The 16007-nt window shown below is 42.5% G+C and overlaps 3 protein-coding genes and 1 long non-coding RNA gene across 5 annotated transcripts in view; 1 reads left to right on the top strand and 3 right to left on the bottom strand.

Annotated features, from left to right (window-relative positions):
- Window positions 1-3147, bottom strand: part of LOC124286011 (D-aspartate oxidase-like) — a 31191-nt gene extending 28044 nt beyond the window's left edge. Inside the window, exon 1 of one of the 2 annotated variants that reach the window (XM_046722331.1) lies at window positions 2783-3147. The gene's annotated coding sequence lies outside the window, so the exon portion shown is untranslated. Of the gene's footprint in view, window positions 1-2598; window positions 2620-2782 lie in introns of those variants that run through there. The other variant, XM_046722332.1, reaches the window with a different exon arrangement.
- Window positions 3148-5003: 1856 nt separating this feature from the next.
- Window positions 5004-9410, top strand: LOC124286012 (conodipine-P3-like). The gene is made up of 3 exons (XM_046722333.1): window positions 5004-5374; window positions 8137-8312; window positions 9068-9410. Exons 1-3 carry the CDS (start codon window positions 5368-5370, stop codon window positions 9293-9295), a joined length of 411 nt encoding a protein of 136 aa, XP_046578289.1. The 5' UTR covers window positions 5004-5367; the 3' UTR covers window positions 9296-9410.
- Window positions 9411-9527: 117 nt separating this feature from the next.
- On the bottom strand, window positions 9528-12258 carry LOC124285995. Its single transcript, XM_046722311.1, has 8 exons — window positions 11783-12258; window positions 11450-11548; window positions 10762-10857; window positions 10411-10488; window positions 10294-10371; window positions 10034-10137; window positions 9748-9877; window positions 9528-9630 (listed from the first exon to the last, which is right to left on the bottom strand). Exons 1-8 carry the CDS (start codon window positions 12256-12258, stop codon window positions 9528-9530), a joined length of 1164 nt encoding a protein of 387 aa, XP_046578267.1.
- A 49-nt stretch (window positions 12259-12307) lies between these two features.
- Window positions 12308-12927, bottom strand: LOC124286016. The gene is made up of 3 exons (XR_006900931.1): window positions 12894-12927; window positions 12577-12731; window positions 12308-12341 (listed from the first exon to the last, which is right to left on the bottom strand). It is a non-coding gene; the product is annotated as an uncharacterized LOC124286016 (long non-coding RNA).
- Between the last annotated feature and the right edge of the window lie 3080 nt (window positions 12928-16007).

Genomic DNA, 16007 nt, shown 5'->3' with positions numbered 1-16007 from the left:
CGGAATTAAATCTCAAAATCATCATGGCGTACGTACATTACAATCAGGAAGTAAACATTATTCAAATTCACCTGCAGTTGTCTTCGTTAATTAGGGATCGTGATGTTCAGCGATTGTGTGTCAGGTGACGAGATATACAATATTCCATAATTAAATAAAAACTATATGTAGTGCAGTTCCTATGACTGCGTTCAGGTTTCTCCTCTATTGTTTTGCAGCGTGACATCTGGAGCCAGTATTATTTAAACAATCGATGAATTGTGCATGACTTGATGTCAGACATGCTAGTGCAAAATGGAACAAGTTACTGAAGATCAATTCTAACCCGGATCTTCCCGGCATGACTTGATGTCAGACATGCTAGTGTAAATGGAACAAGTTACTGACGATCAATTCTAACCCGGATCTTCCCGACATGACTTGATGTCAGACATGTTAGTGCAAATGGAACAAGTTACTGACGATCAATTCTAACCCGGGTCTTCCCGGCATGACTTGATGTCAGACATGTTAGTGCAAATGGAACAAGTTACTGACGATCAATTCTAACCCCGATCTTCCCGGCATGACTTGATGTCAGACATGTTAGTGCAAATGGAACAAGTTACTGACGATCAATTCTAACCCGGGTCTTCCCGGCATGACTTGATGTCAGACATGCTAGTGTAAATGGAACAAGTTACTGACGATCAATTCTAACCCGGATCTTCCCGGCATGACTTGATGTCAGACATGCTAGTGTAAATGGAACAAGTTACTGACGATCAATTCTAACCCGGATCTTCACGGGTCATACAACAAAGAGTAATGGATCATTAATGACAACTGACAAGTTATCGGTCTCTGTTGAGCACACCAGTGGGAAGGGCAGCAGGACTTCCTTCCGTTCCTTTGGCTGACACAGTGCACAAGACTGAGTGTGGAGAAAATAACTGTCCTCTATAGCAACGAATGTACGTGAAACATGACATCTGATATCGTTTAAAGACGACCTATATTCTAGTATTAGATATCGTTTAAAGACGACCCATATTCTAGTATTAGATATCGCGTAAAAACGACCCATATGCTAGTATTATATATCGTGTAAAAACGACCTATATTCTAGTATTAGATATCGTGTAAAGACGACCCATATTCTAGTATTAGATATCGTGTAAAAACGACCCATATGCTAGTGTTAGATATCGTGTGAAAACGACCCATATTCTAGTATTAGATATCGTGTAAAAACGACCCATATGCTAGTATTAGGCTCTGTGTCAATTTTCGGTAATGAATTAGTAGTCAGATATTGATATCAGGCTGCCTATTTCCGCTGGACTGGTTTGACGGGACCGATGACCTAGGCAAGCTTCAGGCAAGGTATAAGTTAGATTACGTGACTTGTGTAACGCATACTGTGATTTATTACGTAGGACACTTACGTTGTTGACAAAAGCGGATTCGAGTGCCAACTGAATGAAAAGGTGTTAAACCTAAAGCTAATTCTGCGTTACAACCTGCAGATATGTACACCTGTGCTAGAAAACCAAACCGCAGTTGTAGATATAAACTATAACACATGCGTGTTAAAGTTACAGTTCTCACCTGCATAAAATAAAGGTATATGTGTGAGAACGGCGTGTTGAACGCCGTGTTACATTTCCAGCTCTCACCTGCACATATATACACCTGTTCAGCTCAGTGTTATAATTACAGTTATCACATATACACCTGTTGAACGGCATGTTATAATTACAATTCTCACATATACACCTGTGGAAAGGCATGTTATAATTAAAGTTCTCACATATACACCTGTTGAACGGCATGTTATAATCCCAACTCTCACATATACACCTATTGAACGGCATGTTATAATCCCAACTCTCAGATATACACCTGTTGAACGGCATGCCATAATTACAGATCTGACATCTACACCTGTTGAACGGCATGTTATGACTACAGTTCTGACATATTCACCTGTTGAACGGCATGCTATCGTTACAATTCTCACATATACACCTGTTGAACGGCATGTTATAATTACAATTCTCACATATACACCTGTTGAACGGCGTGTTATAATTAAAGTTCTCACATACACACCTGTCGAACGGCATGCCATAATTACAGATCTGACATAAACACCTGTTGAACGGCATGTTATGACTACAGGTCTCACATATACACCTGTTGAACGACGTGTTAAAATTACAGTTCTCACATATACACCTGTTGAATGGCGTGTTATATTTAAAGTTCTCGCATACACACCTGTTCAACGGCATGTTATAATTACAGTTATCACATATACATCTGTTGAACGGCGTGGTATAATTACAATTCTCACATATACACCTGTTGAACGGCATGCTATAGTTACAATTCTCACATATATTCCTGTTGAACGGCATGTTATGACTACAGTTCTGACATATACACCTGTTGAACGGCATGTTATAATTAAAAGGTCTCACCCGCAGATATATACACCTGTGATCGGGCGTTTTATAACCTTCCTATCTGAAAACATATAAATCTACAGTTCTCTCATAGCTTTTATATGTCCGAAGTACAATTGATATTCATAGATACTAAGCACATATTTACCCGAGGGAAAGCAATCCACCTGTGCAGAATATATAATCATACATAACCGAATACAGCCTTCAATGGCGGACTATGTCGTTCACTGAGCTGCAGTGATAAGTGAATTATTTTCAATGTTCCCCGTCAACGATGACAAAAATTGTAGTTAACCAACCATGCATCAATGCTGTAGGAATTGCGTTACCTTTTAGTTGTCGATAAGTAGTGCTCCTTACAAAAGGAATGTTGGACAAGCAGTGATGAGAAGACGGGACATCACAGTGGAGCCAGGCTGTGACACTGTGTCACATTGTGGAGGTAATCCAGTATTGACAGGGTCGCGGACAATCTTCCTAGGAACACACCTATCTACCTTGTTTAAACTTCATGCGCCACAATCTCTCACAGGTCGGTGTCATGCTCACCTGAGTATTTGTTTGCACTCAATGTCATGTGACATGAGATATGACTACAGCAACGACTGTGTGTGGTTACCTCAGGATTACGACCTTCACTGTAACACGGGCGGAGAAAACTGACTGAAGGTTCGCGTTGAGCATGATAGGAAAACGTATCCTTGCTGCAAGGTGACTCTCAGAGAATGTGCTATAAATAGTATTAAGGTTTACTGTTGTTGCCATGGGAGACGGGTGGTACCAATAACCGCTGGCCCCTGGCTTAAACGGTCAGAAAATCTTAACATCCAATTGTTACTAAGGTCAGGAGATGACCATCTCACACATACCGTATCATAATATCAAATTTTGTTCAATTAAATTCAGTTCATATTCCCTCACTCATTAACATTTAGATGCGCTGAAAGCCCTGTAGAATACATACAACTACGTGTTCCGCATGGTAGGTGTCGATCTTTACGACATCATGGTTGGTTTGGTACTATCGTGTACAGCCGGCTGCACATTGGAAGCGATCGAAGAAACATTTTTTTATGCAAGGAAGCGTGCACGTGCATGTGAAGCGCACGTGCAATCTGACATTCTCCACACCGTAGGTCCGTTTGCCGCATACTATACCGACGAATAAATGGCACAGAAGCGATGTATTTATGTGTGAGTGAGTTTGGTTTTACACCGTTTTTAGCTATATTCCAGCAATATCACAGCGGGGGACACCAGAAATGGGCTTCACGCATTGTACCCGTGTGGGAAATCGAACCCGGGTCTTCAGCATGACGAGCGAACGCTTTAACCACTGGGCTACCCCACCGCCCCGATGTTTTTATGAAAGCGACTTCCAACGTTGTAATTCAACTCACCAACTCTTCCCATGCATCGAACTTTGCGCGATTTCGCCTATTGTACGTGTGACCTTGCTGTGCGGCTACTCCTTTGAATCATGCATTATTAAAGAAAACAGAAGGTACGTTTGAAGAGTGACATTTCAAAAGTTGATAAATACCCTACGTCCACTCACAGTGAAAACATGACTGTAGGGCATGTCCTTATTTAAACCCATTTTTCTACAGAAACTGGCATGTAATATTAACGTTTACATAACGTTTCTCAACAGTGGCTGACCTGATCTCTTCCTCACTGGGGGCGGTGGGGTAGCATAGTGGTTAATGCGTTCGCTGGTCAAGCCGAAGACCCGCGTTCGAGTCCCCACATGGATACAATGTGTGGAGCACATTTCTGGTGTCCCCATCGTGATATTGCTGGAATATTTCAGAAGCGGCGTAAAACTACTAAGTCACTCACTCTTCTTCACTGGAATTACCTATTTACAGCATGCGCGAAAAAATAACATCAAAGGAGGCGCAATGCAGCTTGGAAGGTCCTAAGTTTTCAAATCTCTTGAAACAAGATATTATTTCATAATTAATGAAAACTAACAAATACGCAAATATTCAACAACTTAAAACATTACAATAGAATAATTAATTACTAGATATAACAAATGATGTATGTTGGACTGAAGCCGGAGACCCAGGTTCGATTCCCCACATGGGTACAATGTGTGAAGCTCATTTCTGGTGTCCCCCGCCTTGATATTACAGGAATATTGCTAAAAGCGGCGTAAAACCAAACTCACTCACACTCACTCACTCCGTAGTATGCAGTTAAATCAAGATACCCTATGATTGCCAATATTCTTGAAGGAATGACTACTTTCGCCTCCCCCCCCCCTCAGTATCCAGTATGTTTACATTGGTACTGCATCTGTGAAGCTGAGCGTCCATGTCGACAGACAAGGGAGATAACTTTGCAAACCTTGCCAGTTCTTAATCTCATACTTGTTGTAACTTGTTAAAAATAGTTTTAAAAATTTGAGGCATGTGATACTGTACATAAACCGCTGTATATATCTGCATGTGTGTGTATGTGTGTGTGTGTGCATGTGTGTGTGTGTGTGCGCGCGCTCGCTTGTGTGCATGTGTGCGTGCATGTAAGTATGTGCGCATGTGCGAGTGTGTACATGAGTATGTGTGTGGTTAACGCTTACTTCCGCGATGTTTCTATAAGTTTAACGCGGTGAGTTGTGTGCGAATGAACTGTCTACTCTCACTCGAACAGGGAAGTGACGCTGTCTCCTTAAGCTTAACGCCAGTCTCCGTGTTTCTGCTGGACCGGACAGACCTCTCCTCATCACTTACTACCAGGGATGTCTACATCTGTCACCTGCTGGACTTGGGAAGTGTTTTTGCGCACATGCTGAACACGAGACAAAGACTTGTGTCAGCTTCGACATTGACATGAGAATGGACGCGGGTCTAAAGAACACGTGACCAAGCACACAAAGCAGCGACGACGCGCTACAGTTGTACACAGGATGCACGGTAAGCTGTTGTTGTAGCGTGTTGTGGTTATAAATACTTTGTATAACTGACCAGTACGTATTCATATATGCTGGTGCTGTCATGTACTTGGTTACGAATGTAATGAATATTGTATATTAGATTTTAAGTACATGTTATTCCTGGCTATTGAATTTACATTTGTTCAGATGCAACGATAGATGAGGATATTATTTTTCAAGTAAATATTTAGGTTGCAGTAAAGCAAAACAAATTAACACAACTGATATCCATAAAGTGTTGGACAGGAGTATATTTGAGGGTACTATGTTCTTGTGTGGCGCCTTTTGTACGTTTGATCAAAGCAAATTAAAACCATCGTTATGTCATGTCTCATGTGTTTAGACTAATACCGCAGAGACAAGCATCGGTTTAACACACAACTTCTCGACTTCCACCAGTAATTGGCTTTAGAACGGGCAACGTAGCCTCACTGTAGGACTAGATAGGTCCTGAAAACAATTATTGAAAAATAATAACATAATGCCCTTCAATCCTTTGAAGCGTTGGTTTTCATGTAGGTCAGAGCTGACAGCACTAATTATGTTCATTATTTTACACTGACATTTCTCTCAGAGACTGCCATTGTTCTTACAACTTAGAATCAGCGTTAACCGCGTGTTAGTGAAGAAGTGTTAGAAAAATAGGGCAATTTGTGTGTGATATATGTAATTTCTGTCTTGGTGTGGTGATAGTTTCCGTGTCAACTTCCCGGTAAAGCCCCAGAGTGGTTAAATATGGCATTTGACAATTGCAAATGGTTGTTTCGCATCTTATCATTAATAATGAAACAGATTGTTTATCTTGTTACTGTTAGTTTTCACCAGTTGCGTTGTCACTCACATAACTCTGGACTTTTAGCAATATTCCAGCAATATCACGGCGGGGGACACCAGACATGGGCTTCACACAATCATTGTACCCATGTGGGAATCAAACCCGTATCTTGGCGTGACGAGCGAACGTTTTAACCACTAGGCTACCCTACCTGAGTAGATTGGGACTGTGTGAGGGAATGTAAACGCAATGAAAGGAACGACTGAAACTCACCATTAGATTCCATCTCAGTTGCCTCTGAAGAGCAGCTATTGTAACAGGGCTCATAATGGCATGTACGTGTTTCTCCGTGTGAGCTTGCGTGTGTCCGTATGAGCGTACTTGTACGTGTTCTCGCGCGTGTGTTCGTGTGTGTGTTTGTGTGTCCGTGTGACTGACTGTCAGCGTTCGTGTGTGTGTTTTACTGACTGTCCGTGTTCGTGTGTGCGTTTTACTGACTGTCCGTGTTCGTGTGTGTGTTTTACTGACTGTCAGCGTTCGTGTGTGTGTTTTACTGACTGTCCGTGTTCGTGTGTGTGTTTTACTGACTGTCCGTGTTCGTGTGTGTGTTTTACTGACTGTCCGTGTTCGTGTGTGTGTTTTGTGTGTGTGTTTGTGTGTCCGTGTGACTGACTGTCCGTGTTCGTGTGTGTGTTTTACTGACTGTCCGTGTTCGTGTGTGTGTTTTACTGACTGTCCGTGTTCGTGTGTGTGTTTTACTGACTGTCCGTGTTCGTGTGTGTGTTTTACTGACTGTCCGTGTTCGTGTGTGTGTTTACTGACTGTCCGTGTTCGTGTGTGTGTGTTTGTGTGTTTTACTGACTGTCCGTGTTCGTGTGTGTGTTTTACTGACTGTCCGTGTTCGTGTGTGTGTTTTACTGACTGTCCGTGTTCGTGTGTGTGTTTTTACTGACTGTCCGTGTTCGTGTGTGTGTGTTTACTGACTGTCCGTGTTCGTGTGTGTGTTTTACTGACTGTCCGTGTTCGTGTGTGTGTGTTTACTGACTGTCCGTGTTCGTGTGTGTGTTTTACTGACTGTCCGTGTTCGTGTGTGTGTTTTACTGACTGTCCGTGTTCGTGTGTGTGTTTTACTGACTGTCCGTGTTCGTGTGTGTGTTTTACTGACTGACCGTGTTCGTGTGTGACCGTGTCACTGACCGTATCCTTGAGAGAGAGAGAGAGAGAGAGAGAGAGAGAGAGAGAGAGAGAGAGAGAGAGAGAGAGAGAGAGAGAGAGAGAGAGAGAGAGAGAGAGAGAGAGAGAGAGAGAGAGAGAGAGGAAGAGAGAGAGAGAGTGTGAGAGTGAGAGAGAGAGAGATCGATCGATCTTGTCTTTATGTGTGTGTTACGGACTGTCCGTGTTTGTTTTCGTGTCACTGACTGTGTCCGTGTTCGTGTTTATGTTTGTGTGCCTGTGTAGGTGGAATGTAGCTGTCCAACTGTGTGTTCTGGCGTTGAATGTTCACTGCTTCCAGTACCATAAGGTTACCCCTAACATTTTCATCCAGAGTCCAGATAAAGATGTCATTACCCAGCCCACAGATAGTTCGAACCACATCCTGCGAAAAGACGTTAAAATGTGGTATTGTTTTTTACCCTGCCTGGAGCTCTGCATTAAGGGGTTTGAACAAAGACTTGCTGGCTTGGAGTAGGGCATCCTTGTAAAACAGCGGAATCGCTACTCAGCGGGGTAACACAATATAATCGGCATTAAATCCGGACTAAATCTCATCAACTCATCGCACCCCAGCCATTTCCCTGCCGAAACAGCTCAATTGAGTTCTTGGGAACTGCACACCGATTTCTAAGAATAAAAACGCTATTTACTCATCAACCAGGAAAGAGTTTATTTATGTTTTAATGTAAATTTTATGTTTTATATCATATGAATTATTGCATCTTGTATCATTATTTATATTTCCATTTCAGTATACATTCAACTAATTCAGGGGTTGAGCGTTGCATTAGGGGTAGTGTCGGTGACGTCAAGTGGCGTTTGTGCTCGGTACGACGTCAATGGTTGCAGCACACCGCTCCGGCTCCCGTTCTTCTTCAAGACGACGTTCACGCCAGCCTGTAATCGCCACGACATGTGTTATAGATGTGTGAGTGAAATCTGGTTGTCAATCATAGTAGTTCTCAGTGTAGGATGTCCACATTATCTTAGAGCCTAACCTTAGTAACCGGGCAAGTAGCATCTTTTGGATATGAGATCATATCTTTCAATTAAATGGCAATTCAAATATGTTCAAGTAATGTCCTAAAGCGGAAGCTCAGCTGATTTTTCATATCTTTGATTTCCAATTAGAAATGTCTTAAGTAGGTGATATTGCAAAATGAGATGTTTCGTTGCTTTGCCAGTACTAAAACATCTATCACATGGTCACATATCACAAGGAGCCTCAGATAACATCACTACATACACAGCAATGCTCCAGCAATAATCCAGTAATATGACGGCAGCGTTTCATTTAATCGAATCTGGACCAGACAATCCATTGATAATGACATGATGTACATTCAACTCGTAATCTTACGTGAAGTCGTCAAGATCGTTTTGAAAATGTCACATTCCCGCAACTTATTTCATTCAACTAACTAATTCAAAAACTAATAATCAATTTGACCATAAAATATTTTAGGTTTTCCATACCATATGAGATTTAATAAATATGTAATGGTATATTATACAATGAGAAAATCTTCATCATGCTGTTACTCAAAGCATTTCAGCTCACGGTGTCGCTTAAAGTCTCCTCCAACAACAAAACCCAACTTACCCACCGTAACAATACCTCGAAATACTACTTACTGCTACAGTGACAACCCATCTTATTTGTTCATTTCTAATTCGTTCCAGGGGTACAGATACAAAATAACCAGGTACATATGCGACCAAGTGTTTCACGGACACATGTACCGAACTTGTAGCGACATGAGTTGGCTCAAGAGAAAACTGTGTCAAGCTTTCGCTATGCTGTATTATAAAGCCGTCAAACGGTTCGGCTTAAAGCGGTATCGTGAGCCATCCAGCTGGTACTGCCATCACCCATGGGTTCCAAAGTGTCTGCCTTTCATCCGGACTTAAAGATGTGGTTCCAAAGTGTATGCCTTTCATCCGTACTTAACACGTGGTTCCCAAGTGTCTGCCTTTCATCCGGACTTAACATGTAGTTACCAAGTGTCTGCCTTTCATCCGGACTTAACATGTAGTTCCCAAGTGTCTGCTTTTCATCCGTACTTAACACGTGGTCCCCAAGTGTCTGCCTTTCATCCGGACTTAAGATGTGATTCCCAAGTGTCTGCTTTTCATCAGGGCTTTAGATGTGGTTCCCAAGTGTCTGCCTTTCATCCGTATTTAACACGTGGTTCCCATGTGTGTGCCGTTCATCCGGACTTAACATGTGATTCCCAAGTATCTGCCTTTCATCCCGACTTAACACGTGGTTCCCAAGTGTCTGCCTATCATCCGGACTTAAGATGTAGTTCCCAAGTGTCTGCCTTTCATCCGGACATAACATGTGGTTCCTAAGTGTCTACCTTTCATCCGGACTAAACATGTGGTTCCCAAGTGTCTGCCTTTCATCCGGACTTAACATGTGGTTCCCAAGCGTCTGCCTTTCATCCGTATTTAACATGTGGTTCCCAAGTGTCCGTCTTTCATCCGTACCTAACATGTGGTTCCAAAATGTTTTCCTGTCACCAGTACTTAACACGTGGTTCCCAAGTGTCTGCCTTTCATCCGGACTTAACATGTAGTTCCCAAGTGTCTGCCTTTAATCCGAACTAGACATGTGGTTACCAAGTGACTGCCTTTAATCCGGACTTAACACGTGGTTCCCAAGTGTCTGCTTTTCATCCGGAGTTAAGATGTGGTTCCCAAGTGTCTGCCTTTCATCCAAACTTAACACGTGGTTCCAAAGTGTCTGCCTTTCACCCGGACTAAAGATTTGGTTCCGAAGTGTCTGCCTTTCATCCGGACTTAACATGTAGTTCCCAAGTGTCTGCCTTTAATCCGTACTAGACCTGTGGTTCCCAAGTGTCTGCCTTTAATCCGTACTTATCATGTTGTTCCCATGTGTCTACCTTTCATCCGGACTTAACATGTAGTTCCCAAGTGTCTGCCTTTCATCCGGACTTAAGATGTGGTTCCGAAGTGTCTGCCTTTCATCCAGACTTAACCTGTATTTCCCAAGTGTCTGCCTTCCATCCGTACTTAACACGTGGTTCCCAAGTGTCTGCCTTTCATCCGGACTTAAGATGTGGTTCCCAAGTGTCTGCCTTTCATCCGGACTTAACCTGTAGTTCCCAAGTGTCTGCCTTTCATCCGGACTTAACACGTGGTTCCTATGTGTCTGCCTTTCATCCGTGCTTAACACGTGGTTCCCAAGTGTCTGCCCTTCAACCGTACTTAACACGTGGTCTCCAAGTATCTGCCTTTCATCCGGACTTAACATGTGATTCCCAAGTGTCTGCCTTTCATCCGGACCTAACATGTGATTCCCTAGTGTCTGCCTTTCATCCGTACTTAACACGTGGTTCCCAAGTGTCTACCTATCATCCGGACTTAAGATGTGGTTCCAAAGTGTCTGCCTTTCATCCGGACTTAACATGTAGTTCCCAAGTGTCTGCCTTTCATCCGGACTTAACCTGTAGTTCCCAAGTGTCTGCCTTTCATCCGGACTTAACACGTGGTTCCTAAGTGTCTGCCTTTCATCCGTACTTAACACGTGGTTCCCAAGTGTCTGCCTTTCAACCGTACTTAACACGTGGTTTCCAAGTATCTGCATTTCATCCGGACTTAAGATGTGATTCTTAAATGTCTGCCTTTCATCCGGACTTAACATGTGATTCCTAAGTGTCTGCCTTTCATCCGAACTTAACACGTGGTTCCCAAGTGTCTGCCTATCATCCGGACTTAACACGTGGTTCCCAAGTGTCTGCCTTTCATCCGTACTTAACACGTGGTTCCCAAGTGTCTGTCTTTCATCCGTACTTAACACGTGGTTCCCAAGCGTCTGCCTTTCATCATTCAACCGTACCTAACATGTAGTTCCCAAGTGTCTGCCTTTCATCCGTACTTAACACGTGATTCCCAAGTATCTGCCTTTCATCCGTACTTAACATGTTGTTCCCAAGCGACTGCTTTTCATCTGGGCTTTAGATGTGGTTCCGAAGTGTCTGCCTTTCATCCGTATTTAACATGTGGTTCCCAAGTGTCCGTCTTTCATCCGTACTTAACATGTGGTTCCAAAATGTCTTCCATTCACCAGTACTTAACACGTGGTTCCCAAGTGTCTGCCTTTCATCCGGACTTAACATGTAGTTCCCAAGTGTCTGCCTTTAATCCGTACTAGACATGTGGTTGCCAAGTGACTGCCTTTCATCCGGACTTAACACGTGGTTCCCAAGTGTCTGCCTTTCATCCAAACTTAACACGTGGTTCCAAAGTGTCTGCCTTTCACCCGGATTTAAGATTTGTTTCCGAAGTGTCTGCCTTTCATCCGGACTTAACATGTGGTTCAAAAGTGACTGCCTTTAATCCGTACTTAACATGTGGTTCCAATGTGTCTGCCTTTCATCCGAACATAACACGTGGTTCCCAAGTGTCTGCTTTTCATCCGGACTTAAGATATGGTTCCCAAGTGTCTGCCTTTCATCCGTACTTAACACGTGGTTTCCAAGTGTCTGCCTGTCATCCGAACTTAACACGTGGTTCCCAAGTGTCTGCCTTTCACCCGGACTTAACATGTGGTTGCCAAGTGTATACCTTTCATCTGGACTTATAATGTGGTTCCCAAGCGTCTGCTTTTCATCCGTACTTAACATGTGGTTCCCAAGTGTCCGTCTTTCATCCGTACTTAACATGTGCTTCCCAAGTGTCTTCCTGTCACCAGTACTTAACACATGGTTCGCAAGTGTCTGCCTTTCATCCGGACATAACATGTAGTTCCCAAGTGTCTGCCTTTCATCCGGACATAACATGTAGTTCCCAAGTGTCTGCCTTTCATCCAGACGTAAGAGAGTAGTTCCCATGTGTCTGCCTTTCATCCGTACTTAACACGTGGTTCCCAAGTGCCTGCCTTTCATCCGGACATAACATGTAGTTCCCAAGTGTCTGCCTTTCATCCGTACTTAACACGTGGTTCCCAAGTGCCTGCCTTTCATCCGTATTTAACATGTGGTTCCCAAGTGTCCGTCTTTCATCCGTACTGAACATGTGCTTCCAAAATGTCTTCTTGTCACCAGTACTTAACACATGGTTCGCAAGTGTCTGCCTTTCATCCGGACATAACATGTAGTTCCCAAGTGTCTGCCTTTCTTCCGGACTTAACATGTGGTTACCAAGTGTCGGCCTTTCATCCGTACGTAACACGTGGTTCCCAAGTGTCTGCCTGTCATCCGAACTTAACACGTGGTTCCCAAGTGTCTGCCTTTCATCCGTATTTAACATGTGGTTCCCAAGTGTCTGCCTTTCATCCGTACTTAACACGTGGTTCCCAAGTGTCTGTCCTTCATCCGTACTTAACACGTGGTTCCCAAGTGCCTGCCTTTCATCCGTATTTAACATTTGGTTCCCAAGTGTCTGCCTTTCATCCGTACTTAACATGTGGTTCCAAAATGTCTTCCTGTCACCAGTACTTAACACGTGGTTCCCAAGTGTCTGCCTGTCATCCGTGCTTAACACGTGGGTTCCAAGAATTGTTGCTGTCATTAGTACAGAAACTACAAAACCCTTTCCACATGCATAAGAAAAGCAGCGTCGATTGTACAATTGTGACTATATCATGAGCAGATATTTATGTCCGCAGTATTACAGCTGTTCAATGTTATATGTAAACAATTCGTGTCTGAACCGGACAATCCAGTGATCGTCACCATACGATACAATGACAGAGCATGGCATAGTGAAGATACCAGGTGTTCGCAAAATGGCAAGTGTAACACGTGGGTTCCCATTTGACTGCCTGTCATCAGTACTTAACGTATAGATTTCTATGTCTGCCTGTGATCTTCACATCTGTATTGGCAAGGCGGTTTCTAGTAGCCGAATGTTGGCCCCTTCGTTATTTGTTCATCAGTTCGAATCTCGAGTTACCCTCATTATTGAAAAAGGAACATAACCGCGTATCCCTCCGTGTTACCATGGATGACAACACTGAAAGGTCACGATGTAATTTATATTAATAAGGGGCGGTGGGGTAGCCTAGTGATTAAAGCGTTTGCTCGTCACGTCAACGACCCGGGTTCGATTCCCCATGGGTACAATGTGTGAAGCCCATTTCTGGTGTCCCCTTCCGTGATATTGCTGGAATATTGCTGAAAGCGGCGTAAAAACCAAACTCATTCACTCAATTATCTTCTTACTGTGGCCTTAAACTGAAACCCACTTATCCAATATTGTCTTAATAAAGCGTCTTTTAATCATTGTGTGAATTATGTTCTATTTATAGCAAATAACACCCTTGAAAATAATCATTTCGTGATGAGATGGTTGTTATGGAAACAGGGCTGCATCCATTTGTTTTCGATACACCACTTTATGATTTACAGAAATGTTTTAAAAAATTAACTTGAGGGAGTATAATAGATAGATAAACACATTCATAATTTGTGGCTAGATAACTAGTTCATTAATCCTGTTTTTTATTCATTCATCGACTCAAAATGTATTCAACACAGTATTGTCGTTAACTGCGAGAATTACTGTTGACATGGATTGTAGTGAACCACGCGTGGTGAATGCAAAATGTTTTTTTGTGAAAACACGACCCTGCACGTGTGAGGGGTCACGTGACCACAGTTTCATGTGCCTAACCACCAACACCTGTGCAGAATTTATTGGTGATAAGACAAAAAATCTTTAACAATCTTCGAGAGAGACACAAATCTCATGCCAAGCCTAACAAATGTGAACGTGCAATTGGCCTGCTCCAGGTTTGCCAGTGTGCAGTGGTTGTTGCACATGCCATGAGATGCAGTAGACGGACAATTCACAACCCGAGAACACGTGGACATCGAGCAGGTACGATACCATAGCTGAATCCGTGGTACGAGTCCGATCATTTCACATCGCTTCATCAACACATGCAAACATATGAGAATAACAATCAGGGCCCCTGACCCAGGTCAGAACTGACACTCCGTGACCTGGAGACCCATGTCATTGAGGGGTGTTGGGGGGATGGGTAGAAGCAAAAACAACAAAACTTATTCAAAAACACATAACAATCTACGCTTCATTGTGACTATGATTAAGGCTATTTTTGTAAGACTTTTTTTGTGAGACGCATGTTTTTTTTCCTGTTTTTCACCTCTCATTGATACGAACTCGATCGTCAACTTGAAAGTGGACATTAGACGATATTTACGATGCATGGCCTGCATAGTTATCTAAGTTTGTGAAATAACTGCATTCACTATCATTTTCCATTTTCTATCCAAGACATGAATCAAAATAGGCGTGGGGTATATTCCGGCGGTTAACTGAAGTTTTTCTGAAAACACGTCCGTATGGGAAAATGTCTGGAGGCCGAATCAAAAAGAGGTTACAGCAAGAATGTGCATATTTACACTTATACAACAGTATTTTACACCAGCAACCATCAACACATTATAAAAGAAATATTACACACTCATCCGAAAGGCTTAGGGTTGAAACATAAGTATTTCTTTAGGTGGGGAAACATTTGCAAATTTTTAAACACCCCCTCCGCTGATCACAGCTGGTGGCTTCATAATGTCTGTTGGAACAATGCAGCTGACAACAGTAGTGCCAATTTCATAGTGTACATCTGGGCGAGGTCGGTCAATATTTTAGAACTTTGTATTGTTGACCTTCACCAGCTGATGAAGATAGTGATTCAAGTGATCCAATTCCATGAGGCGCTCTCTATTGTCAATTCATTAACTCTCTGCTTGACTGACAACTTATTCATGCGACATACTGACATCGGGAAATGAACGACAGTTGGCGTGGTAGTATTCATCTAGGCGAGGTCACCCACTACTGTCAATATGTACATACGATTTCAAGGTTATCCGCGAAAACTTATTTCTAATGCATCTAACTCTTCTGCCACCGTCTATACCAACATCTGTGGTGTATTGAATAGCTGATGGTGATGATATGAAACTTGACAATTCCCTCTGTGAGGTACGACTAATGCAGAGAACAATTGATACTGACGACATACATTGTGTTGTCTATAATAGCATTGGGAATGACCTACAATCCATGCCATGAGACTAACTATGCATATATCCATTAACCATCCTCACAGATTCACAAATATGCTGGACCCCTAACAATCAGGGTAAACATTGTTCTTCAGCAACCCATGTTGTCGTAAGAGGGTACTAATGTGACCGGTGGTCTTGTTGGATGCACGCCATCGTATCCCACTTAAACCTTGCGATGATCGATACTCAAAGTGTCATGGCCTGCATGTTTTTATGAACGTTATAGTAGAAGCAAAATGTTCATATAAATATTAACTAGGAATATCGTTGAGTTAGGAATATCGCATAAAAGTAGGCACTTAATGTTTTGTATTAAAATCAATACGTTTTTGTCGTAATAGTTCTTCATGAAATATTTCTCTGTGGTAAAGTTGCAAATAAATCTACAATGGTTTTCCCCGTGGCTACAAGCAAATAGATGTTCCTCGCGAATTAACTTTGTCCACCTTAATGAGATGTGACTTGTTTACAGACTCTAACGTGTTACCGATCGCCTGAAATATAAAATTAGTTAAATGTCCATATATTTCCAATGTATTTCTTTGTTTTGATTAAGC

This window comes from Haliotis rubra, unplaced genomic scaffold, assembly GCF_003918875.1.
Source record: "Haliotis rubra isolate DU_JTF1 unplaced genomic scaffold, ASM391887v1 Scf372, whole genome shotgun sequence".
Lineage (NCBI taxonomy): Eukaryota > Metazoa > Mollusca > Gastropoda > Lepetellida > Haliotidae > Haliotis > Haliotis rubra.
This window is presented reverse-complemented; position numbering and strand designations above follow the sequence as displayed.